At 39.7% G+C, this 27,483-nt stretch overlaps 1 protein-coding gene across 1 annotated transcript in view; it reads right to left on the bottom strand.

The window, feature by feature from the left end:
* Positions 1 to 306: 306 nt before the first annotated feature.
* The window catches only part of LOC106578688 (cell adhesion molecule CEACAM1), a 34,418-nt gene continuing 7,241 nt past the window's right edge, over positions 307 to 27,483 (bottom strand). Inside the window, exons 2-11 of the mRNA XM_082961084.1 lie at positions 19,424 to 19,513; positions 18,840 to 19,160; positions 17,815 to 18,099; positions 17,090 to 17,356; positions 13,066 to 13,341; positions 11,530 to 11,784; positions 11,065 to 11,182; positions 8,218 to 8,261; positions 7,676 to 7,719; positions 307 to 3,128 (exon numbers count right to left, since the gene is read on the bottom strand). Coding sequence (XP_082817210.1) covers positions 2,886 to 3,128; positions 7,676 to 7,719; positions 8,218 to 8,261; positions 11,065 to 11,182; positions 11,530 to 11,784; positions 13,066 to 13,341; positions 17,090 to 17,356; positions 17,815 to 18,099; positions 18,840 to 19,160; positions 19,424 to 19,493 — 1,923 coding nt within the window. The 5' untranslated portion in view covers positions 19,494 to 19,513 and the 3' untranslated portion in view covers positions 307 to 2,885. The remainder of the gene's footprint in view (positions 3,129 to 7,675; positions 7,720 to 8,217; positions 8,262 to 11,064; positions 11,183 to 11,529; positions 11,785 to 13,065; positions 13,342 to 17,089; positions 17,357 to 17,814; positions 18,100 to 18,839; positions 19,161 to 19,423; positions 19,514 to 27,483) is intronic.

Here is a 27,483-nt window from a genome sequence, read left to right as displayed (position 1 = left end):
AATGAATATAAGACTGAACAGTGGAGGAATTGCCCTTTAAAAGAGAGACGTGCTTTAAAATATTCAACTAGGACGTTACAAAAATATGACATTGTTAAAAGAGAGAAGTGTTTTAACATTATACGTGGACCTCATTCATTACAGTTCATTATTAAAATTGAGAATATGTTACTGATATATTCTTTAGTACAAACCATTTAAACCCCAAATAGCTTGTCTCAGATGTACTTTTTCTGTACTACACAGCAATTTGAAAACAGAACCCCATGTTCTTATTCCCTGCCACTCCAATACAGACACTTTGGCCATGTTACAGCAAATATAATTTATTGGCAGAAAAACGAATTCTTCCATAAAAGCGCAATTATGTCAAAATAAATAGTTGAATTACTCTTTTTTTAAAGGCAGACAAGTTTAAAATTCATTATGCAGAATAATCATGTACAGTAGCAGTCAATAGGTGGAAAAGTAAAACTTCAATGACACACTAACATCATAGGAACCAATGGATTCATTTACATTTTAGTCATTTAGCAGACACTCTTATCCAGAGTGACTTACAGCAGTGAATGCATACATTTCATTTCATACATTTTTTTCCGTACTGGTCCCCCGTGGGAATCGAACCCACAACCCTGGCGTTGCAAACACCATGCTCTACCAACTGAGCCACACAGGATTCATGAGTGTAAATGAACTACTAAGTATATTGAAAGGGTTTAATGAGAGGGCCTTTGAAGTTGGAGTATAGCATTACACATGCTGTGCCTTTCCCTGTGTTAGTAAATAACAACTCTATGATTTGTTTGGTAGTAGATAGACCGGAATGTTTGGTTTGAGAGTAGACATGGCACTAAATCATGTACATGTCACGGATGCCTCTGGAACTTTCATCACGCACACCTGTCCCGTATTCTCACTGATTAGTATTTGTATATATGTGCCCTTTGGTTTCCATGGTCTTATCGATAATTGTTCCAATGTCCGTTGGTGCGTGTGAGTACCTGTGCTGTGTATTTTGGGCTTTCATGTCCTTGTGGATTGCACAGATGATTACGGGTCTCATCCTGTGTGTTAATCATTGTGCGCGTGTGTATTTATTTGAGGTACTCCTCGTTCTTTTGTTTGGGGTTTCTACCCTGTGTGTTTTGTTACGTGTTTGTTTGGTCTTTGTCCTCGTGCCCTTAACACGGCACGCCGTAAATTAGGGCTTAATAAAACCCAGTATTACACATTCCTGCGTCTGTCTCCTGAATCTCTTCATGCCAACGTGACAGTACAGTACATTTGACATTAAATAAACAATTCTTAAGCATACAGACACTTCTATTTTTGCTTCAAAATACATAATGACTCAAACATAGGTGAATTCTCAAAAAACAAATATGATTGGAACCACAATAAACCAGAATAAAGCTGGCAATCATACAGATGATCATAGTCATCATCTCATGGTAAGTCAAGCCTGCTTTCTCACACATTGTACGTTAATTTAATAATTTAAACATACAAAAAATAGTAATATATGTTATTGATAATAAGTTTGAGGTACAAGCATCATTGTAGAAAATGTCCCAAATAATAAATACAGCTTCATTATTAAAGCTAAAGGAGTAGTGCAGTGTTTAATAACTTCCCATTACCTGGTTGGGACTATGTTGTCCACAAACAACAAGACAGCTCGTTCTATGATAGATGTGTCTGGTACTGAACCTTTCAATTTACAGAGAAGATAGTCAGAAATAATAAGTAATATAGTATCTTTAATTCCTATATTATTATTGGTGTTTTTGTAATCAAATAGCCATAGGGAAAATATTCATAAAAATAATTCCTGAATGTACATCCTGTACACTCAAAAAAGATAACCAGAGAAACAAAGCAACTGTGAGAGCCATCTATTGCTAATAAACAAAACAAACATAGGATCAATCCTTTACACATACTGCACACAGGGTTTTTTCATTTCCCTTTTATGATATCTAACAGTACAAACGGTAAATGCAAATGACCAGGGCAATGGTACCCACGTCACCCTGAGAGATGGTGTTCCTCTATGTTGCTATTCTGCTAAACCATGGGATGCATGCTAATGATTTTCCCAATTTGTGGTATAATAGGCCTCCAGTTACCTCAACAGTATGTATGGGAACTGAAAATAGCAGTAAGAGAAACTATCTTTAAGGGGTCTTAAAATTCAAAATCAAACATCTAAAATGATCCTTGGTATGACCATCTTAAAACAATTCCATGTGTTAGTTTAGTAGGGTGGCCCATGGGTGGTCTTAGTTGGCCCCCCAAGCTAATTTCTTATTTTTATTATTTTCTTCATTGGTGGACATAAAAGACTGGAAAAACACCAGGAAATCAGCTCCAAGTAATTTCAATTTAAGAAATCTGTTCCCAAGTATTCCCACACATAATAGAGAGACACATGATTGTATACAGATGTAAGCAAGGTTTGAAATGATTGTGTTTTAGTCAAACATTATATCTGTTTGGGCTTCTTGCGGCCCGTGGCTGAATCTAGTTGATCCCCGCTCTAGAGGGTTAATGGCACATTATGTATGTAGCTGTATATTTTCTGTCTATACAAATATTCACTATCCATCATGATCTGATGATCTATTATGACATTTACTATTAGTTGAGTACAAATTATAAAACAGATGAACACCCAATGAATTGATAATGGCTAAAGGGTTAACTGACATTTTAGTTTGTTCAAGGATCTGTAAGGCCTAATAAAGGATAAAGTATTAGAATAAAAGTTTTGTTGGCACATAGACAAAGAGAAGGTTGTGGGGCTTCATTGACCATGTCTGAACAGGCCTGGTCGCCCTGACTGACCCCAACTGGTCCAGATGATTGACAGGGAGGCGTGTTCAGTTCCTTCGAACGTCTGAGTAGATGGTGGATGCAGCATCGGGGGCAGGCTTAAGGACAGGCTTTTTCACCTGGGGATGCTGGGATTGGTGGGCTTCGTAGGTGGGCGGTTTGGCAGGCTGACCAGGCCGGTTGTTGACTCGGACCTGAGCATACTCTGTGGAGGAAGTACCCAGGTTCCCCAGCTGAACTGACCCACCGTCCCTCTTCTGGAATTGCGTGATGTCTGCATAGTTCAGCTCCTAGGAGGAGAGAGGAGAGACATGTCCTAGTGAAGTCCTGACCATGACCTGACAAGAAAACAAAAATATTGCCTGACATCTAGAGCTATAAGCACCAGAGCGGTGGAAAATTACAAACAGAGTTAGTTCAGTCAACTTGCTTTTGGTTATTTCGTGTACAAATTCTTGAGGGCAGGGAGCTTGTTACATCATCTCAAACTGTGTGGTCGTTACTAGCCTTGTATGCCAGGAGTGAAGGTGTGTCACAAAGCTAGTGAACCAGTTACCAGACTAGTTCATTATGAACAGGTTGGCGTGTTTCTATTGTTATCTTTAAAGAGGTCAGTGTTGTTGATTACAAAGACAGTTCCACATATCTTTCATATTTCTTTCGGTTGAGTTTCAGGGAGAATAAATTGTAGCCAAATGGACACATTAGTACTCGTGGCACATGACAGAAATACATTTGTCTTAACTGAGTGGCCGAGGAAACCGTTGTATCTATTTTAAATACTTCACAATAAAAGGTGTGTAAGCTCAATAAAATATTCTCTTCCTGGAGCAAAGTCCCTCAGCCTTACAGTAAACAGTCCACGCATACTGCCCCTGCCTGGAAGTGTACTCATCACAATAATGACATGAGGTTATAAACCTGGTCAAAGGCCAGACTGTTGCTTTTTTTTATTATTAAAAAAATAGAAAATCTAGGGGTGGATCAGCTTAATATTGTGGAAAGATTGTTTCTTCCTTCAATGTAATTGTTTGCATCATTTCCAATCCCCCATATATTTTTGGGGTAAATATATATATATCCATATACATACACGTACATACACATATGCATACATATACACAAATATACATACACATACCTATATAGATATACATACTTTTTTTTAGAATATACCTTTATTATTCCCCTAAACTAATAAACAATAAAACTTGGGCTTCTATCTTCAGTTTATACATCTTATACACATTTTACAGACACAATCTATTTTACAATAGTTATATTTTGTTTGTTTTAGTCCTTACTCTATTTCTGATGTCCAACCAGTTTGATTTCTATTTGTAACTATGCTATTTCACAAAATGTCGAAACATATATACATTTTACAGACCCTGTATGTTTCACATTGGTTATCTTGTTATTAGTCCCACCCTTCAGCTCCAGTCAACCCCTCCCATCTATATCTTAACACCATCCATTTTGGATTTCTATTTGCCATATATTTTTCACCTGTGCTGTGATGCTTCACAAAAGTACTGAACCTTTCTATTCTCATAGCTTCTACAGATCGTAAATTACAAATATTTTTTCTTACTAAAATAATTATTATATTATTGATTGATTGACTATTGCTTTTCAAATCACCCAGTATTGCTATCAGCAGCGTTAGTTCTAGGCAAATATTGCAATTCTTCAGCCATTCCTGGACCTGTGACCAAAATCAAGCTACATATGGACAATACCAAAATAAATGATCTAATGACTCTGCCTCCTCACAGCAAAATCTGCAGAGCTGGGAAGATTGTATCCGCCATATATATAACATTCTATTGGTTGCAAGAATTTTGTATAGTAATTTAAATTGAAAAATTCGAAGTTTTGAACCCTGCATTGTTTTGCGTATCAATTCATAAACCATGCGCCATGGAATGGGTACATCGGAAATCTCTTCCCAACTATTTTGCAATTTATATGGCACAGATGTCAGTTTTTGGTCCTTAAATGAAATTGTTATACGTTTTTATTTATCACACTTTACTTTAACCATTTATGTTCTTTAATGCAGGGCCGACATACAAGTTCCTTACTTTTTTCCCCTTCTACTTGCCTCTTCCATTTTTGTGGTAATGCTGCAATTAATTGGTTGTAGAGCAGACATTTCCATGTCTGTGTTAGCTGTATGTGTGACATAACTCCACCAGTCCTATTTATATCATTCACAAAAATTATACATTTTTTAAAAATTTCTTCCAGGAATACGTTTTTTTTTATATCAATTAGTATATTTGAGTTTAACCACAATATTTGTTGTATTATTTGTTCTGTCTTTTCAGGTGGATTAAACTGAAATTGCAACCAACTTTCTAAAGCTTGTTTAAAAAATAATGATATTTGGGAGATTATTTCCTTTTCAAACAACCAAAAGTGAGCAGTTGTAATCTGAATAAAGGGAAAAAGGCCATTCTTGAACATAGGATGAGACATTCCTACCAATTTACTAGAGAACAAGTTTGGATTTAAGTATAACTTTTGTATGACTGATGCCTTTAGTGAGAGGTCTAATGCTTTAATATTTAATAATTTCTGCCCTCCGAATTCATGTTCATTATATAAATAGGCCTTTTTAATTTTGTCTGGCTTGCCATTCCAAATAAAATTGAATATTTTTTGTTCATATAATTTAAAAAGCAGGTGTAGGCAAAACCATAAGCAAATAGGTAAACTGTGATATGATTAAAGAGTTTATCAGGGTGATTTTTCCACAAATAGACAGGTATTTTCCTTTCCATGGTAGCAAGATCTTATCTATTTTTGCTAACTTTCTATAAACATTTATTGGAGTGAGATCATTTCTTTCTTTTGGGATTTGTATACCGAGTATGTCCACACCTCCTTCAGACCATTTAATTGGTAAATTACACGGTAATGTAAAATTAGCATTTTTTTGTGATCCAATACGTAATATCATAATAATATCACTTATCATAATTTGGTTTTAATCCAGAGAGGATAGCAAAAGTATCTAGATCCTCTATGAGGCCGTGGAGAGATTCTAATTGTGGTTTTAAAAGAAAACATGAATCATCAGCGTACAATGACACCTTAGATTTTAAACCACAGATTTCTAATCCCTAAATATTATTGTTGGATCTAATTTTAACAGCTAACATTTCGATGGCAATAATAAATAGATATGCTGATTTTGGACAACCTTGTTTTACTCCTCTAGATAGTTTAAAACTTTCTGAGATGTAGCCATTATTTACTATTTTACACCTAGGGTTACTATACATAACTTTAACCCATTTTATAAAAGATTCCCCAAAATTGAAATTTTCTAGGCATTTAGATATAAACTCCAGTTGTACTTTATCAAAAGCCTTTTCAAAATCAGATATGAAAACCAGGCCTGATGTCCCCGATATATCATAGTACTCTACTGTTTCCAGTACTTGTCTTATATTATCTCCAATGTATCGTCCATGTAAAAAACCTGTCTGATTAGGATGAATAATATCTGACAATACTTTTTTAATTGTAACTGCCAAGCATTTTGCTAGGAATTTTGCATCACAACACTGAAGTGTAAGAGGCCTCCACTATTTTAAATGGACTGGATCTTTATATACACCACTTGGGTCCTGTTTCAGTAATAATGATATCAGACCTTCTAGTTGCGTGTCTGATAATCTACCATTTATATAGGAGTGGTTAAAACATGCTAATAATGATCCTCTGAGAATATCAAAAAAAGTTTCTTATACTTCCACTGGTATGCCATCCAGCCCTGGAGTTTTTCCAGCCTTAATAAAGGCTTTAATTGCATCAAGAAGTTCCTCCTCTGTAATTTGGACTTCACATGAGTCTTTCTGTGCAGATGTTAATTTTACATTATTATTAGGGAAAAAATCCATACAATTAGCTTCAGTTAGTGGAGATGGAGACTGAAACAAAAACATATTCTTAAAGTTAGCGAGGGAAATATAAGTCTCCAGCTTCAGCAATTTTTTCAATTCGTTCCAGTCATTGGCAGCAGAGAACTGGAAGGAAAGGCGGCCAAAGGAGGTGTTGGCATTGGGGATGACCAGTGAGATATACCTGCTGGAGCGCGTGTTACGGGTGGGTGTTGTTATCGTGACCAGTGAGCTGAGATAAGGCGGCGCTTTACCTAGCAAAGACTTATAGATGACCTGGAGCCAGTGGGTCTGGCGACGAATATGTATTTGTAGTTGTCCACATAATCTAAGTCAGAACCATCGAGAGTAGTGATGCTAGTCGGGCGGGCGGGTGCGGGCAGCGATCGGTTGGAGAGCATGCATTTAGTTTTACTTGCATTTAAGAGCAGTTGGAGGCCACGGAAGGAGTGTTGTATGGCATTGAAGCTCGTTTGGAGGTTTGTTAACACAGTGTCCAAAGAAGGGCCAGATGTATACAGAATGGTGTCGTCTGCTTAGAGGTGGATCAGGGAATCACCCGCAGCAAGAGCGACATCGTTGATATATACAGATAAAAGAGTCATTACAGTATTCTCTTCAGTCTTACACAACGCTGATATTTACTATTCTGATCAGGATCTCTGATAGCCAGACAAGCTATAATACAGTACAGGTAGCTCAATGTGCAGCTCTTCTACTCAAAATGGCAGAATCAAAGGAATATAAGCAGGCCAGTCGCTTATCTGTGCACCTGCAGTATGTCAATATTGTCAATAATGGATGTAGTATACACTGGTATTACATATTAGCCTGCATCCATTTCAGATAAACAAATGTACTATGGAAGCTATGAAAACAGAAATACATGACAGTTAAATGCATGACATGACAGTTCGTAGTACCTGGTTTCCTCCTGGTCCCCGTCCATTAGCAGAGCTTTTACCTGCTGAGATGACACACAAACAGCAGTTAGAGATGGGACTGTAGTTTACAGTATATAGGCTTCACAATCCTGAAGCAGCGATCAACTTTGATTGTCTATACACACACCTTCATTGAAAGTATTGCCTTAGATTACAGGCATGAAGCTTCACATTAGCAGGTTATCGTTAGTTTATATTTTGTGTGTCTGTGTAGAAAGTTATGGTGAACAGGACCCGAGAAATTGATTGCCCACGTAGACAGAGGAGATTATGTATTTAGAGAGCTGGGAACAGACCAACTGGGCACAGACGTCAATTCAACATATATTCCATGTTGGTTCAACGTAATTTCATTGAAATGATGTGGAAACAACGTTGTGTGTGTAGACATATGGAGATCCATTTACTACTAGTGGTAGTAGACAGAGCAGAAGTGGATGGAGATCAGAAGGTCATTAAGTGGGCATATACATTATTTACTAAATCAATGAATGTATGTGAGACACAGAGCTCATACTTACTGTTGCCAACACTCATTTCAATGGAGGATTCCTTCTTGAAGAAACTAATGTAAGTTAGGAAACAGTCAGTATTTTGGGGAAATTATTATTGTTATTTGCAGAGACACATTTAGGCCCAATTTAGATGAGACAAGTGCGTTATGAACTGCCAACAAATTCAGTACAATTATATTTGTTCATAACAACCACTGACAAAAAGCCCTGCCAGCCAAATACAAGGAGGGTCAAAATGATTATAAACTCATTTTACTGTTAACCTGTTAGGGCTAGGGGGCAGTATTGACACGGCTGGATAAAAAACATACCCGATTTAATCTGGTTACCACTCCTACCCAGTAACTAGAATATGCATATACTTATTACATATGGATAGAAAACACCCTAAAGTTTCTAAAACTGTTTGAATGGTGTCTGTGAGTATAACAGAACTCAAATGGCAGGTCAAAACCTGAGAGATTCCTTTACAGGAAGTGGCCTGTCTGACCATTTCTTGAACTTCTTTTCCATCTCTATCTTTTACTAAGGATCTCTGCTCTAACGTGACACTTCCAACGTCGTCCATAGGTGCTCAGAGCCCGGGAAAAAACAGAATGTCGTCATCCCAGCCCCAGGCTGAAACACATTATCGCCTTTCTCAAGTGGCCGATCAAGGGACTCTGGGCTTAGGCGCGTGACCCGACCGCCCCCGCCTTTGTGATTTTTTCCTCTGTTTGCCGAAAAGGAGATTCCCTGTCGGAATATTATCGCTTTTCTACGAGAAAAATGGCGTAAAAATTGATTTTAAACAGCGGTTGACATGCTTCGAAGTACGGTAATGGAATATTTAGAATTTTTTGGTCACGAATTGCGCCATGCGCACGACCCTTCTTTACCATTTCGGATAGTGTCTGGAACGCACGAACAAAACGCCGCTATTCGGATATAACGATGGATTATTTTGGACCAAATCAACATTTGTTATTGAAGTAGCAGTCCTGGGAGTGCATTCTGACGAAGACAACAAAAGGTAATCAAACTTTTATAATAGTAAATATGATTATGGTGAGTGCTAAACTTGCCGTGTGTCTAAATAGCTAGCCCGTGATGCCTGGGCTATGTACTTAGAATATTGCAAAATGTGCTTTCACCAAAAAGCTATTTTAAAATCGGACATATCGAGTGCATAGAGGAGGTCTGTATCTATAATTCTTAAAATAATTGTTATGCTTTTTGTGAACGTTTATCGTGAGTAATCTAGTAAAATGTTAGCGAATTCCCCGGAAGTTTGCGGGGGGTATGCTAGTTCTGAACGTCACATGCTAATGTAAAAAGCTGGTTTTTGATATAAATATGAACTTGATTGAACAAAACATGCATGTATTGTATAACATAATGTCCTAGGGTTGTCATCTGATGAAGATCATCAAAGGTGAGTGCTGCACTTAGCTGTCTTCTGGGTTTTGGTGACATTATATGCTAGCTTGAAAAATGGGTGTCTGATTATTTCTGGCTTGGTACTCTGCTGACATAATCTAATGTTTTGCTTTCGTTGTAAAGCCTTTTTGAAATCGGACAGTGTGGTTAGATTAACGAGAGTCTTGTCTTTAAATAGCTGTAAAATAGTCATATGTTTGAGAAATTGAAGTAATAGGATTTTTAAGGTTTTGAAAATCGCGCCACAGGCTTCAAGTGGCTGTTACGTAGGTGGGACGAATTCGTCCCGCCTAGCCCATAGAGGTAAACTACAGTATACTCTATATATCTCGTCTTCACGCGGCGGCACAATACTTTGGTTGTTATCCGTTTATAATGACGTATAGGAAATGGTCAACTGCCCTTCAATTGACATTTCCACAGCCTTCACACATTGTTTATTACTATTTATTTTGAAACCCTCTCTTATTATAAGTCATGATTGGATATCTGATTCCAGAATTGTGTGTTTGGTTACTTGAAAAGCCATACCTTGGAGTTAAAACACAGAGACAACTTATGATAGGGCTCTATCACACTAAATGGTCTCTAAACAAATGGTGACAACTTAGGAATTCATAATTGACTACCCAACTTTAGAAATCTCTCTCCATGGCCTCCAACCTTATAAGTTCCATGAGTTAAAGTTTGTTAGGAATCTTTTTTAGTTTCAGTTATTGGTCAGAGAGACACATAAACCTGAGGGTCAAAGGTCAGGGAGATATGTCACAAAGCTAATACTTTTTAAACTGAATACAGTTGTGATTTCCCTCTGTGGGTTGTGACTAGTAAACCATTAACCACATAGAAAATTGCAGTGTCATTTAGAATTGATTCTCTTTCAGATACTATTGGGCCTGTGTTGTTTTTCAATGCGCATGTATACTACTGTTATACTCTGTTTCAAAAATGTTCCTCACTATCCACCTCAGATTCGGCCCTTAGGTTAGTTACCAAATGCTTTATGCAATAGACCAACTGATTTACAGGTGGGTGATACTACAGAGAATTGAGCAACAAACAAATGAGACTTCATTGGTTTACTGTCCTGTATCTTAAAGAACTTTAAGTATTTGGTTGTCTGACAAATCAGCATTGAGCTATGAAAGCTATTTCAAAGCTAACTCAATCAATTTAAGACAAAGATGCCATACAGAGCAAGGATATGTGGGACAGATAGTAAGAATTCACAGACCCACAATTCAGGCTGTTGGTGTGGGAGACAGTAAGTGATATACTTCAGTGAAATGGATTCCACAATAAAACCTTTTCATGCAAAAAGTTGATATATAACGTCATTCTTTATTTATTACTAAATAAAATAATCTGATTTCAAACTGTCTCATTTCAGAATGAAAAGTGATCTTACAACAAAATGTATTTTTTTTTACTCACCCTTTTTTCTTCATGAAGTAGACTGCAACACCAACTGCCACTCCCACAACCAGCAATACTCCAATCACAATCCCAGCAATGGCACCAGCAGACAGACCTGGAGTTAGAGAGCCCTCCGCTGCAGAGACCAGAGAGACAGCCATACAGAGCTGAGAGAAAGGCTACACACAGTGAACAAGCAGTCCTGCACATTACAGTGCATCTAGGTGACAATGACAACACAACAAACACAACTAAAGGCATGAAATGCTAAACTAATACAAATGAATCATCTTGCATCAAGTTTTCTAAATGGAACATTCTCACACAGCATATCAGCAGCAGATATCGAAATATATATCACTATGCAGGTTACATATTTACATACCTGTAGCCACATAGCCAACTGTATGTGATGCAAGTTGGAGATCCATAATTATCTACTAACTATGTTCATATTGTCTTTAAAACTTCTACTAACTTTACCTTTTACTGACAGTTTATGGACCACAGATGTTTTAATTCCAATGACATCATTTGTTGCTGTACAGTTGTAATTCCCACTGTCAGAGTATTCACTCTTCTCTTTAGTGAACTCAGGTGAATGTCCTGGTATCTCTGTCTCATTGTGCATCCAGATGTAACTAGCAGGCGGGTTGGAGTCAGCAGAGCAGGTCAATGTAAACTTCTGTCCTACTTCTATTTCAGTTGGACCCTTGATTTCCATACCATCAGGTCCATCTGTAACACAGAGATCGCCAGTTCCAATGAGAGGTAGCCATGTGTTTGTTAGTTGGTAATCAGTTTGAAGTTACACACTCAAACTGTTATATAAACTCAGCAAAAAAATAAATGTCCCTTTTTCAGGACCCTGTCTTTCAAAGATAACATCACAGATCTTCATTGTAAAGGGTTTAAACACTGTTTCCCATGATTGTTCAATGACCCATAAACAATTAATGAACATGCACCTGTGGAACGATCGTTAAGACACTAACAGCTTACAGACGGTAGGCAATTAAGTTCACAGTTATGAAAACTTAGGACACTAAAGAGGCTCATCTGTCTTAGGCTCATCTGTGTGAACGTGCCTTAGGCATTCTGCAAGGAGGCATGAGGACTGCAGATGTGGCCAGGACAATAAGTTGCAATGTCCGTACTGTGAGACGCCTAAGACAGCTCTACAGGCAGGACGGACAGCTGATCATCCTCGCAGTGGCAGACCATGTGTAACAACACCTGCACAGGATCGCTACATCCGAACATCACACTTGCAGGACAGGTAAAAGATGGCAAAAACAACTGCCCGAGATACACCAGGAACGGACAATCCCTCCATCAGTGCTCAGAGTGTCCGCAATAGGCTTAGAGAGGCTGGACTGAGGGCTTGTAGACCTGACATGATCCTCCAGCATGACAATGCCAACAGCCATACTGCTCGTTCTGTGCGTGATTTCCTGCAAGACAGGAATGTCAGTGTTCTGCAATTGCCAGCGAAGAGCCCGGATCTCAATCCCATTAAGCATGTCTGGGACGTGTTGGATCAGAGGGTGAGGGCTAGGGCAATTCCCCCCAGAAATGTCCGGGAACTTGCAGGTGCCTTGGTGGAAAAGTGGGGTAACATCTCACAACAAGAACTGGCAAATCTGGTGTGGTCCATGAGGAGGAAATGCATTGCAGTACTTAACGCAGCTGGTGGCCACACCAGATACTGACTGTTACTTTTGATTTTGACCCCCCCTTTGTTCAGAGACACATTATTCCATTTCTGTTAGTCACATGTCTGTGGAACTTGTAGAGTTTATGTCTCAGTTGTTGAATCTTGTTATGTTCATACAAATAATTACACATGTCAAGTTCGCTGAAAATAAACGCAGTTTATAAACACCGTTTATATCCAATTACTCTGTAATGTCTTGCATATCCAGCATTCACACTGTGTCTGTCACATTTTAATGCAAAAAAACCTGTTTAAACACAGTAATTGTAACCCCAGGCTTATAGCAGAGCAGGCCTACTTACAGTTTACAATGAGACCGTGTTTAGCATCAGCGATGCTGAATGGGTTGCAGAGTCTACACAGGTATTCTCCACTGTCTGTTCTCTTCACAGGGTTTATGGACAGCACTCTCTTATCCTCAGAGATGATTAGGTTGCCACCAGCAGACAGAAGCTGACCATCCTTCATCCACTCTCTGGTGATGATGGAGCCAGAAGCATCACAGGTTAAGGTGACAGAACTGCCCTCGAGGATTGGAGGGTTTTGGGAAGTTGTAATGATAGCGCCAGATATTAGTTCTGTGAAAGATAATGGTCATATGAATCAGATAGGTTGGTATGATAATACAGATTTTAGTTTAGATTATAATGTAGATAATATATTATCTTGTCAAACAGTAACAGTTTCCTGCAGACATGATGAACACACGTGATATGAACAATGACATGCAACACTGTAAAGTTTGTGTATGATAAAGAAAGTAGGCCTGCACATGGTACAGTATCTGACAAATGTGAATAAATGATAGGATCTGATCCTTTTTTACAATTTTCGCCTAAAATGACATACCCAAATCTAACTGCCTGTAGCTCAGGCATTGAAGCAAGGATATGCATATTCTTAATACCATTTGAAAGGAAACACTTTGAAGTTTGTGGAAATGTGAAATGAATGTTGGAGAGTATAACACATTAGATCTAGTAAAAGAAAATACAAAGAAAAAACAACTGTTTTTGTATTTTTTTTGTACCATCATCTTTGAAATGCAAGAGAAAGGCCATAATGTAATTTTGGCCACTAGATGGCAGCAGTGTATGGGAAAAGTTTTAGACCGATCCAATGAACCATTGTATTTCTGTTCAAAATGTATCAAAACTGCCCAAATGTGCCTAGTTTGTTTATTAACCTGTTGGGTCTAGGGGGCAGCATTTGCACGTCTGGATAAAAAAAATGTACCCGATTTAATCTGGTTACTAATCCTACCCAGTAACTAGAATATGCATATACTTATTATATATGGATAGAAAACACTCTAAAGTTTCCAAAACTGTTTGAATGGTGTCTGTGAGTATAACAGAACTCATTTGGCAGGCAAAACCCTGAGACATTTTCTGACAGGAAGTGGATACCTGATGTGTTGTATTGACTTTAAAGCTATCCCATTGAAAAACACAGGGGTTTAGGAATATTTTGGCACTTCCTATTGCTTCCACTAGATGTCACCAGCCTTTACAAAGTGTTTTGAGTCTTCTGGAGGGAGATCTGACCGAACAAGAGCCATGGAACGGTGATGTCCCATTAGACACCTGGCGCGCTACTTCATGTTGGGTACCCTCGTTCCAATACGTTATAAAAGGCTATGCATTCGTCCACCTTGAATATTATTCATGTTCTGGTTAAAAAAGGCCCTAATGATTTATGCTATACAACGTTTGACATGTTTGAACGAACGGAAATATATTTTTTCCCCTCGTTCATGACGAGAAGTCCGGCTGGCTTACATCATGTGCTAACGAGACGGAGATTTTTGGACATAAATGATGAGCTTTTTTGAACAAAACTACATTCGTTATGGACCTGTGATACCTGGAAGTGACATCTGATGAAGAGAATCAAAGGTAATGGATTATTTACATAGTATTTTCGATTTTAGATCTCCCCAACATGACGTCTAGTCTGTATCGCAACGCGTATTTTTCTGGGCACAGTGCTCAGATTATTGCAAAGTGTGATTTCCCAGTAAGGTTATTTTTAAATCTGGCAAGTTGATTGCGTTCAAAAGATGTAAATCTATAATTCTTTAAATGACAATATAATATTTTAACAATGTTTTCTAATTTTAATTATTTAATTTCTGACGCTGACTTGACTGCCGGTTATTGGAGGGAAACGATTTCCTCAACATCAATGCCATAGTAAAACGCTGTTTTTGTATATAAATATGAACTTGATAGAACTAAAAATGCATGCATTGTCTAACATAATGTCCTAGGAGTGTCATCTGATGGAGATTGTAAAAGGTTAGTGTATCATTTTAGCTGGTTTTATGGTTTTGGTGACCCTGTCTTTGACTTGACAAAACATTACACACAACTCTTGTAAATGTACTGTCCTAACATACTCTAAATTTATGCTTTCGCCGTAAAACCTTTTTGAAATCGTAAAACGTGGTTAGATTAAGGAGATGTTTATCTTTCAAATGGTGTAACATAGTTGTATTTTTGAAAAATTTGAATTTTGACATTTATTTGGATTCAAATTTGCCGCTCTTGAAATGCACCTGCTGTTGATGGAGTGCACCACAGGTGGCACGCTAGCGTCCCACCTAGCCCCAAGAGGTTAATAACTTTTCAAGTTCATAACTGTGCACTCTCCTCAAACAATAGAATGGTATTATTTCACTGTAATACCCACTGTAAATTGGACAGTGCAGTTCGATTAACAAGAATTTAAGCTTTCTGCCAATATCAGATATGTCTATGTCCCGGGAAATGTTCTTGTTACTTACAACCTCATGCTAATCGCATTAGCCTACGTTAGCTCAACCGTCCTGTGGGGGACCCACTGATCCTGAAGAAGTTTAAGGCTAAAAGTGCAATGCGGAAGAGCTGTCAAAGCTATACCAAGATCTCTTTCATTCTGCCCATACAGGGCCTATAGAAGAACTACACCCCCTTGTACTTTTTCCATCTAAAAATGAATTAAATAATTTTTTTTCCTACAGATCTACACGATCTAGTCCACATTTTGAAAGTGAAAGAAACTTATAGAAAATGTTCAATTATTTTTATTTTTTACAGAAATATCATAATTGGATTAGTCTCCAACCCCCGAGTTAACACTTGGTGGATGCAGCATTGGCAGCCATTGCAGCTGTGAATCATTTTCATTAAGATTCTACCAGCGAGACAATATTCTTTATGCCAAATACACACCAGAATGGCTTTCCAAGAGGTGTTGAGTGTTTCTGAGTGCTCTAGTCTCCGTCCTGACTTAAATCTGCTTCAAAATCAGAGACAAGGTTTGAATATTGCTGTCCATCTATGATTCCCAACCAAATGTAATGAGCTTGAGCAATTCTGAAAAAAAACGATAGATATATGTTGTCCTAAGAGTTGTGCAAAGTTGGTAGAATATTAATGAAAATTATTCACAGCTGTAATGGTTGTCAAAGGTGCTTTGACGAAGTGGTGGGGTGGAGACTTATCCAATTATGATATTTCCTTTTTTTCGTTTTTCTTTTAAAACGTTTCTATAAAGAGTGGACTAGGTTGTGTAGATCTGTAGGATGTATTTTTATGTGAAAAAAGTTCAAGGAGGTGTAGATTTCTATAGGCACTGTATATGTTCATCCTTCTCAGTATTTGGACACTATTCAGGCCATTGAATGGTAACAAAGGGATGATCATGTTTTTTGTTTTTTTTTCCTAACAGCATGACAGAGCATTGACCAGCTACAACATGCAATGCTCCTATAGAAAATGTTCACAACCACAGCAACCAACACTGCATGGAATAACCCATAACAGCATTCAGTACAGTATCAGTTAATAGTCCAATGTCATCTGCTTTGTCTCATGTGCCACTCAGAGCTCTCATCCAAAGTGTTGATCACCCAGTCTCTGTTAGAAGGGACTTCTCTGCTACATACAGGAGAAGGTTTCCCATCCAAACACTTTTACAAAATGGAAGGAAAAGGAAAAGGTGTACTCAAACACCTTGGATAGGCCTTGAGCACAAACCTCAACTTGACAACAAATAACATGGAATAACCCCTGTACAGTATACAGTACAGTACCAGCTAATAGTCCAACGCTATGTGCTTTGTCTCACACGCTACTCAGAGAGCTCTATTGTCATATGTCGTAGACACTGTCTCTGTTGAAAGGGACAATCTTCTCTTCTACACACAAGAAGGCTACCCATCCAAATGTTTGTATAAAATGGAAGGAAAAGGAAAAATGTGTACTCAAGCACCTTGACTCCCTAAGAACCAGTCTGTCTCTCTCATCCCATGACTCTCTCCATCACCTCTCTACCACTTACCCAGCACAGTGATGTCAGTGGGCTCAGAGGTCTGGTACCTCAGGGTTCTGGTGTTATGGGCCCAGCAGCTGTAGCTACCACTCTGACTGGCCTGAATGTTCTCCAGACTGAGTTCTGGTCCCTTATTGGACAGCAGTGTTCCATTCAGAGCCCACTGAAACTTGGCAGGAGGACTGGACTTAGCTGAGCAGGACAAATTGAGGTTTGATCCTGTTTCATAATGTACATCTGATGGGATCACCTTCATTGCTGTGTTTTCTGGACCATCTGCAATGAATGATCCATGTTTAACACCAGCATTAATGAAGGCAATTCAACCAAAAGGGATGTACAGTAGTGCTCTAGAGTATTGATACCATGTTGAAATGACCCACCTAACAAATGTCAACACAAAATGCATTTATCTTGTTTAGGTTTTACATTACCATTAATCAGACACCCAAAACATACAGTAGGCGGGCCTGATTAGGTAGAAATGAAAGCCACAGAAAGATAACAATGTGCCAAAGCATGATAAATTAACGACATAATACCAGAATATAGTGGATTATTAATATGAGTCTTGTTATTTCAAAAAATATTACGTTTACAGTATCAGACAGGCACTGCAGGAAGCGCTATGAAGATGACCATATGAATTGTGAAAGGTAAACAAAGGTTACATAAATGGCTTTGTCCACATGCAGTGAACTAAGAAGAGTTAGACAGGCAGGTTAGAGACTCACAGCTGATAGTGAGGGTTAGATTCTGTCTGTTGATGTCACTGCTGACAGGGTTGGACACAATACAGCTGAACGGTCCCTGGTCATACCGGGTCACTCTGACTATGGTGAAAGTGCTGTTGCCATCACCAAACTGAACTCCATCCCCGGCTGTGACCTCAGAGCTGGCATTCAGCCAGCGGTAAGAGAGGGAGGTGCCAGAGGAGGAGCAAGACAGACTGACAGAGTTGTTGAACTCTACTAATATGTCAGTGTTGTTCAGCGTTATTGTCACGTTGGCGACTGGCTCTGTGGGTTAAAACACAAAAACAATTGTATCTTTCCTTAGTAGACTATTTACAGTAATCTAAACCATACATTACACTTGGCTTGGCTTCAGTAAGACACATTTCCATCAACACAGCAGATTAGAACACCTAAAAATACCTGTAAGTGTCCTTCAGAAGAGCTCAACAGTGGTATTAATAACAAATAGATTTGGAACCAGCAGGACCTAACTGCTCCATACCTCAAACAAATTTGCAACAAAGCAGTTATCATAACTTGGGAACCAAGTACGCCATCACAAGCTGACCATATATATTTCTGAGAAGTACATTAATGAATGTAAATGTAACAGATTTGGCCTTTTTCAACACCATCATACACAAGTATTATACAACGCATAGTAATATACAACATTGGGAATGGGAAGAGATGGACAGAAGTAATGGTTCACACTGAGTGAAATCATTGAATTTGAGAAACACCTACTAATGCAAAAGTAGGAGCAAAGAGTAGCCTAATCAACGTATCCGCCATAGATATGTCTGAGATTTGGCAACAGGAAATGTGCTTTTTACTTCAAACCCATTTACTAAATATCGTCTGTCAGTGTTATGGTATAGTAGTATGGTATATGTATGGCTGTGAAATGTTTCTGCAGTCCAGCCTTACAATTAAGTACGTACACTGATGATGTGAAACCTCAAGCTAGAACATGGAAGGGAAAGTATTGACTGATAAAGGTAGAATACAAAACATCTTACCATACACTTCCAGTTTGGTGTTTTCCTCCACTGATACTGCTTCATGTGTTAAAATGGTCACTGTGTATTGTCCACTGTCAGTCAGAACAAGATTCATGAGCTCCACGGATCCTGACAATCTGTCCAGATTGATTCTGTCTCTGTATGCATCTTCAGGTTTGAAAGTGTCAGAACTGCTGATATAGTTTAATATAGTTGTACTATTAACTCTCATTTGTAATGTTACAAATGGCTGGTCTGATGCTCTGTTAAATGTCACATTCCCTCCAACCTTCCCAAGTAGGAGCCCGTCTGGTAACACACCTGCTCCATAACAAGACCCTAGGGAGGCAAGAACAGGTTTGAGTAACAATATGTGAGTTACATACACATATTTCCAAAGAACATGAAATGCATAGGTCGAGTTGAATGGGCCAAAATTGGCAGTGTTTCTTCTCACCAGGTTACATTCTAAACAGGCTGATTGAGCTGAATTTACCATAATTTAATTTCCATTCCATGAAATAGGGCACACAGTCAACAATGACAACACACATTTATAATTTCATGGGGCAGAAAAAGTCATTCAAATGACTCCCTCTTACCTATAACAGCCAGTAAATAAAGATAACATATACGGGGAGAATCCATTCGAAGCATCCGTCTGTAGGACATCCTGCATGTGCAGCAGCAGCCTGTGTGTGAGCAGAATTTAGTTCCAGTAGAACACACCCAGTTGTAGAGTACGAAGTCCTCCCACCTTCAAAATGGTTAAACCATTGACTGATATTACCTATTAGATTCACATACAACTTGATGAAACATCTCAAGGTAGTTATTATTATTGGTGAAATAGAATCAGAAATTGCCTGGTGATGGTTAAAGAAGCTTTACAAACAAATGTAGGTAACACTACATTACAGTAAGGATCCTTAAAACGGTGTAACTATTCATGTAGTGTAATACGTATTGTAATTACTCATTATTACAGTGAGTTACAATTTACAGCAGTAAACTTAACCCTAATCCCTAAACATAACCTATAGGCCTAACCATAACCCTAAATAGGCTACAATGTAAGTTCAGTGTATAATTATAGGAACAATTACAAGATTATAAGGGCACTGTACTGTAAAATGGATTTGTGTAACCATTAAAGAGTAGATAGCTATTTATACAAAGAAAAATGACACAGTCAACAGTAATGTGACATAAAAGTAGAGGGGGATCTGTCAGGAGGCACTGGCTGTTGTCAATTAAAAATACATGAAGCAATACTGACTTCTGATGGTGGTGGTGTAATATGTTCATCTAGGTTAGTTACACTCCCCTACATATTTATGTGGACAGTGAAGCTAAAACTTTTCATTTGGGTCTTTACTCCAGCATTTTGGATTTGAGTTCAAATGTTTTATATGAGGCGACAGTAAGCTACCGAATGCCACCTTTTATTTGACATTGTTTTCATACATACCTGTTTTACCGTTTAGAAATGAAAGCACTTTATGTATGTAAATCCCCCATTTGATGATGTCAGTATTTGGACAAATTCAAAAATTTAGTCAAACGTTTAGTATTTAATACCATATTGCTAGCACGCAATGACTACATCAAGCTTGTGACTTCACAAACTTGTTGGATGCATTTGCAGTTTGTTTTGGTTGTGTTTTGGATTATGTTGTGCCCAATAGAAATGAATGGTAAATAATGTATTCTGTCATTTTTGATTAATTTTTATTGTAAATAAGAATAGAATAGGTTTCTAAATACTTCTACATTAATGTAGCTACTATCATGATTACGGATAATCATCAGTGAGAAAAATACAGATGCACAGACAAAGATCATGCCCTCAAAATATGCTAACCTCCGCCCATTACCAATAACTGGGGAGGTTAGCGTTTTTTCAGGGGGGAATGATATTTATGCCTCTGGAACTTTCTCACTCGTCATTATTCACGATTCATTCATGAATATCCGTATTCATGGTAGCATCCACATTAATGTTGAAGTCTTCAGAAACATATTCTATTGTTATAAAACAATGATATCAAAAGTATAGTTTTAACCATGTTTTGAGTGTTTGTTTACATTTACTTTGTTTATAAACAATGGAGTAAAGCAAGCTTATATTTTGGGTTCTGATGGGGTATGACAGTTGAACTAAGCTCATGAGACATTTGTAAGTTCTATTCTGCAGATTGCTCCTTTTAAGAGGGACAATTGAAAATTGACAATTGACAATTGAAGGAGAAGTAAGCAGAGAAAAGTGCAATGGACATAAATAAATTGTTGTTCAGCTGTGGATCTCTTTTAGAGTTCCCTTTATTACAAAAAATAAACATTTTCAGTATTCAATTTTCACAAATGTTCAACTTCAAAGTCACTAATGCACAGTTTCTTTCCCATGCTATGATGCCTGATATTAATGACATTTCTATAAGTATTTGTCAATAATGTATATTTTATATACATTATACTGTATGTAATGTACTGGATGTATATTATATTATTGTATGTATAATATGTCACAGTCAACAGAAGGTATTAATTAATGAAACTAATATAGCACAGAAATTGGGGGGAGAAATCTGTCAGGAGGCAACGGCCATCATCAATTAAAAATAAATTAAACAATATTGGCTCCTGATGGTGGTGTTCAGTTATAGGATATTTAGTCCCTCCTACTGAGGAAGCATCTCAAACTAACCTATTTTCTATCTAAAGCAGCGGAGGCTGCTGAGGGGAAGACGCTCATAATAATGGCTGGAATAGAGTCAATGAAGTGGTATCAACCACATGAAAATCACGTGTTTGATGTGTTTGATACCATTCTATTGACTCCATTCCAGACATTATTATGAGCCGTCCTCCCCTCAGCAGCCTCTACTGATCTAAAGGTACAATCTTCTATTTCGACAGCCTAAACCTGACACTGTTTGATGGGGCTGGGGAAATATAATCACTTTCAAATTCAGGGTTGGAAAAGTTGTGTTTTAACAATGATGGATTATCAAACTGTTATGTCAAACATCTCAACACCAAAGTCCAGTATTGTTATTTATGATCAGCATAGTATTATACCAGTAGAGGGTAACACTGTATGACAGGGGAAATCCTGTGCAGCTTCCTTATTGAAGTGTCATTGGAGTTTGGTTATGTGTTCCGTTGTGCTGCAGTATCACTTATGAAGACATTTTATCTACATTTTATTTAAGATTTTGATCACAATGCAAGGAGTCTGGTATGACTGAATACTAAAGGTGAAACGGTACGGGTCCACGGTGCAAGGTTCGGTACGCACTGCGAACCGAACAATACATTAATCATATATTATAGCTAGGAAAATGTATATATATATATATGTCATTGTAAAAAAAAGTATTATTGCATAAACCAGTGGCATATATATTAACATGGGTAAAATATCCACATAGTAATAAAGTTGTCTCGTAGCTGTATGCAGCTCCGTTCATTAGTTATTTCACTCCAGAGAGAACAGAGCTGAGAGACCGTCGTAGCAGCAATTAGCTTATGAAGGAATTAGCAGTTAGCTAAATGCAAAGGAGCAACATGGCAAGCATTGGCGAGCCAGGACTCGAAGATTCCCCAGTGTCATTCAGGTCTGCCGTCTGGGAACATTTTGGTATCCTTGTAAACTATAACGGGGATTGCCAAAGAGTGGTGTATAAAACCTCTACAACATGTAGGCTCTGTTCATTGTTGATAGCCTATTCCAGTGGCAATGAGAGTAACATGACTACTCATTTGCGCCGACATCACCCCAAAGTGCCAATCGGTGGGACTAGGTGAAAAAACGAAGCGGCAACCAATCGGCAACCACTTACTCCCCACAGCCTTCAGGCAACAATATGCGGCTGACTACGGTAGGGTTAAAGAAATCAACGCCGCGATAGCAAAATTAATAGCGGCAGATATGAGACCCTTCTCTGTGGTAGAGAATGCGCGGTTCAGAAACGCTTAAAGTGGTCGAGCCGCTATTCCTTCCCGTACACATTTTGCCCAGACATTAATACCTGCTGTCGTAACGTTGTATTGATTAATGTGACGACTGCTGTTCATCAAATGATTAACTGTTTATAATTATGTGATTAAATGGACCAGGTAATTATTAACTCATTAACCTGGGGCACTGTGGGAAAGTTTTGACATTACTGAGTTTCTATTTCCCAAATGAACTCAAAGAATATCAGAAGATCGATTGTCCAACAGTCGCTAATTAATTCATTTCCTCTACAGTTTCATTCTGAATGTCGCATAATCTGGGAATCTGCACAAACCCGAGTTTGTGCGTACCACACCAATTGAGTTGATTATTTATTTACTAACAAACTAAATGTCACGGCTGTCGAAAGGAGCGGACCAAAGTGCAGCGTGGTTGTAGTTCCACATTTTATTTAATCCGTGAAACTTTGCAATACATAAGTAACTGAAATGACAAAACAACAAACCGTGACGCAGAGAGAAACAAACACTACTCAAAATATAATAACCCACAAAACCCAGGAAGAAAAACCCCTACTTAAATATGATCTCCAATTAGAGACAACGAGGACCAGCTGCCTCCAGTTGGAGATCAACCCAAAAAACAACAACATAGAAATAGAAAAACTAGAACTTAAACATAGAAATATAAAACATAGAAAAACACAAAACACCCCCTGTCACGCCCTGACCTACTCTACCATAGAAAATAACCTCTTACTATGGTCAGGACGTGACAGTAACCCCCCCCCAAAGGTGCAGACTCCGAATGCTCTTAAACAAAAAACAAACAAAAACAAAAGGAAGGGTAGGGTGGGCAACTCCTGTTTGTGGTGGCTCAAATTCAGTCCACATAACCTTAACCTCCAGCAGAGGAGGCAGCTCCGGTTCGGGGCGTAATCCCCGCTCAACCTGCTGATCCTTCTGCTTTATTACCACCGGACCGTGGATCGTTGTCGAAAGAACCGGACTGTAGATCATTGCTGGAGGTTCTGGGCTGAAGACTCTGGGCTGCAGGCCGCCACTGGAGGTTCTGGGCTGCAGGCCGCCGCTGAAGACTCTGGGCTGCAGGCCACCGCTGAAGACTCTGGGCTGCAGGCCACCGCTGAAGACTCTGGGCTGCAGGCCACCGCTGAAGACTCTGGGCTGCAGGCCACCGCTGAAGACTCTGGGCTGCAGGCCGCCGCTGAAGACTCTGGGCTGCAGGCCGTCTCAGGAGGTTCCGGGCTGCAGGCCGTCTCAGGAGGTTCCAGGCTGCAGGCCGTCTCAGGAGGTTCCGGGCTGCAGGCCGTCTCAGGAGGTTCCGGGCTGCAGGCCGTCTCAGGAGGTTCCGGGCTGCAGGCCGTCTCAGGAGGTTCCGGGCTGCAGGCCGTCTGAGGAGGCTCTGGACTGGGGAGCGTCGCTGGAGGCTCTGGACTGGGGAGTGTCGCTGGAGGCTCCAGACTGGGGATGCGCATTGGAGGTCTGATGCGTATTGGAGGTCTGATGCGTGGGACTGGCATAGGTGGCGCCAGACTGGTAACACGCACCTCAGGTCGAGTGCAGGGAGGAGGCAAAGGACGTACTGGGCTGTGGAGGCGCACTGGAGGCCTGATGCGTGGGACTGGTACAGGTGGCACCGGGCTGATGACACGCACCTAAGGGCAAGTGCGGAGAGGAGGCACAGGACGTAATGGGCTGTGGAAGCGCACTGGAAGGAGAGTGTGAGGAGCAGGTACAGGACGTTCTGGGCTGTGGAGGCGCACCGGAGGTCTGATGCGTGGGACCGATACAGGTGGCACCGGGCTGATGACACGCACCTCAGGGCGAGTGCGGAGAGGAGGCACAGGGTATACAGGGCCGTGGAGGCACACTGGAGATCTGGAGCTTATGGCTGGCACAACCCGTCCTGGCTGGATAACCACCGTAGCCCGACAAGCGCGAGGCGTTGTGACAGGTTGCACAGGTTTGTGTTGGCGAACTGGGGATACCGTGCGTAGAGCTGGCGCAGGATAACCTAGGCCGAGAAGACGCACCGGAGAGCAGGAACGCTGAGCAGGCATACTCCTTCCTGGCTGAATGCCAACTCTAGCATGGCACTGTGAGGAGCTTGCACTGAGTGCACCGAGCTGTAGCTGCGCACTGGCGACACAGTGCGTATCTCAGCATAACATGGTGCTTGCTCGATCACTCGCTCCCCACAGTAAGCACGGGGAGTTGGCTCAGGTCTCCAACCTGACTCTGCCAATCTCCCCATGTGCCCCCCCCCCCCCCCAACAAATTTTTTGGGGGGCTGTCTCTCGCACAAAATGGGGATTTCAAAAGAGAGAGAAAGAGAGAGTGCACGAGAGAAATGGTACACTTGGGTACATTTGTAAGCTATGCTTAGTTTAACCTTAACCTTGCCCCGAACTGCCGCTCTTATGGGTCAGAATATAATATGTAATTACGTGTTGAAGGTCTCTGATGGGGTGTTTCTTCGTGGACCGGGTTCCGACTTCTCCTCTGATGGCGACACTCCTGTGGTTACCGGGTGTGACTCTCTGATTGTCCACACGATGTCAGTGTCCTTTCTCTTAGTGGTCTGTTTCCTCGCCCTTGTTCTGAAAAGGGGTCTTCTGAGGACGGCTAATCAGCCGTGTAGATGGTTCCAGCGTGTGAATGAAAACAGTGTAGACACACGATTCCTTGGAGATTGGTAACTCGGTGGTCCTGCTTGAATTCACCCTCTTGGACACAGCTATTCATGCATAGCATAGATTGTTAAAAGGTTCCTTTGTCTTCAACCTTGTGTTATGTTTTGGGGTTGCTGACTACTCAGACCTTGGCTGCAGCGCAGGGTCACCTAGACTGATGTGTCAATTCTTAACTCACATGTTTTATACCCTCGGGTCAGAAATAGGTGTTTCCACCTTTAGGGCAAGTTCTCTGGGCGTAACTAGTTACGAGGCAAGGTCTGGATTTTACTCAGATCCAATTTAGACAACCAACTTCACATTTCATCTTTACAAAAACATTCTATTTGATCTGGACATTTTCCACACAACGTACAGTATGCAAACATCAAGTACATATTGTGAAAACTCTTCAAATTACAATGTTTGAATTATAAAGTCGCCATTTAACTTTTAATAACATAACAAAAACAACATTCATTTTCATATTCCATCTACGTATCATCAGTACTATCATTTTGGCTGACGAAACATATTGTCCCAAAGTCCATTTAGTGCATGTTACTGGTTAGAGATAGGTTCTCCATAATGAGAGGACAAAGGGATTTTGTCTGCTGCCTTAAGATTTACAATGGGCGGGAGGTGTCATAAAACCCCCTACCTCATACCTGTTGATCTCTCCCCCGGTGGTGGGTGTGAGTTTGAATTTGAGTTTATTTTTATTTTTACAGGGACAGTGCACATTAATCAACGTTTTAGTAAAAGTGACGGTTTTAGCCAACCAGCTAATTTTCAGCCCCAGTCCCTGGGCAGGTTATTAAAAACAATTTAAATACAGACAATCAATGAGCAGTGAGCACACGCAGAGCAACATAGGACCAGCAAGACATAGCATGCAGAAAGAGCAACATAGCACAAAACGCCAGAAAGCTAAAACCATAAAAGCAACAAAGTGTTTCCACACCTCACAAGCTACAGACAACAGACAACATGGAAAGCGACAATACACAGCTAGGGATTATGTTCACAAATCTGATTGACATTTAGCCATGTCTTCATGTTTTCTGTGGAAGTGTGATAGGTGGTGCAGTTATGTGTGTCTGATTGCAGGGTATTCCAGACATGGGAAGCACTCACAGAGAAAGCAGATTGACTAAAGGTGCTTTTCCTTAAGGGAACTATACAGTCACCTCTCATGGCAGACCTTGTGGATCTGCTGCCATATGTTTGGGTTTTATTTAACAAAAGTACTTAGTAGCGGGGGAGCCAGGCCATTTAGGATCTTGAATACAAGACATGCATCGGTGTATCGCACAAGATTTTCCCAACTGAGGAGCTCATACTTTCTGAGGATGTAACAGTGACGATGACTATTGGGCTTCCTATCAAGCACTTTGAGAGCCTGTTTGTAGACAGACTGAATGGGTTTTAATGTTGTACAGAAAGCTTGGGCCCAACTAGTCAAGCAGTATGTTAAGTGGGGGGGTATCATAGATTTGAAGTACAGTTTTGCTACTTCTGTAGTCAAACAATTTCATATAAATCGGAAATTACCTAGGTTGAATTTGGTTATTTGAATTACCTTTACACCTACTTTTTAAAAGAGAGGTTGGAATCAAATATGATTCCAAGGTACTTAAAATCAGATACCACCTGGAGCTTCTCCCATGACACATAGACATCTGGCTCAGTAGCATCTGTTGCCCTCTTTGTGAAGAACATGCAGACAGTTTTTTTCACATTGAGATGCAAACACGAGTCATTGAGCCACTTTATGACCTGGACCATTACAGTAGTGAGTTATTGTGCAGCTTGTTGTTTGCTCTTTGCATGCACATATATCACTGTATCATCTGCATCCATTTGAACTTCAGACCCAGTACAGACAGAAGGCAGATCATTAATGTACAGGCTGAACAGGAGGGGCCCCAGTATTGACCCATGGGGCACGCCCACATCATAGCTAAGAGTGGGCGACAGCTCATTGCTCACTTTGACACACTGAG

This window comes from Salmo salar, chromosome 02, assembly GCF_965601325.2.
Source record: "Salmo salar chromosome 02, fSalSal1, whole genome shotgun sequence".
NCBI classification, from domain to species: domain Eukaryota; kingdom Metazoa; phylum Chordata; class Actinopteri; order Salmoniformes; family Salmonidae; genus Salmo; species Salmo salar.
This window is presented reverse-complemented; position numbering and strand designations above follow the sequence as displayed.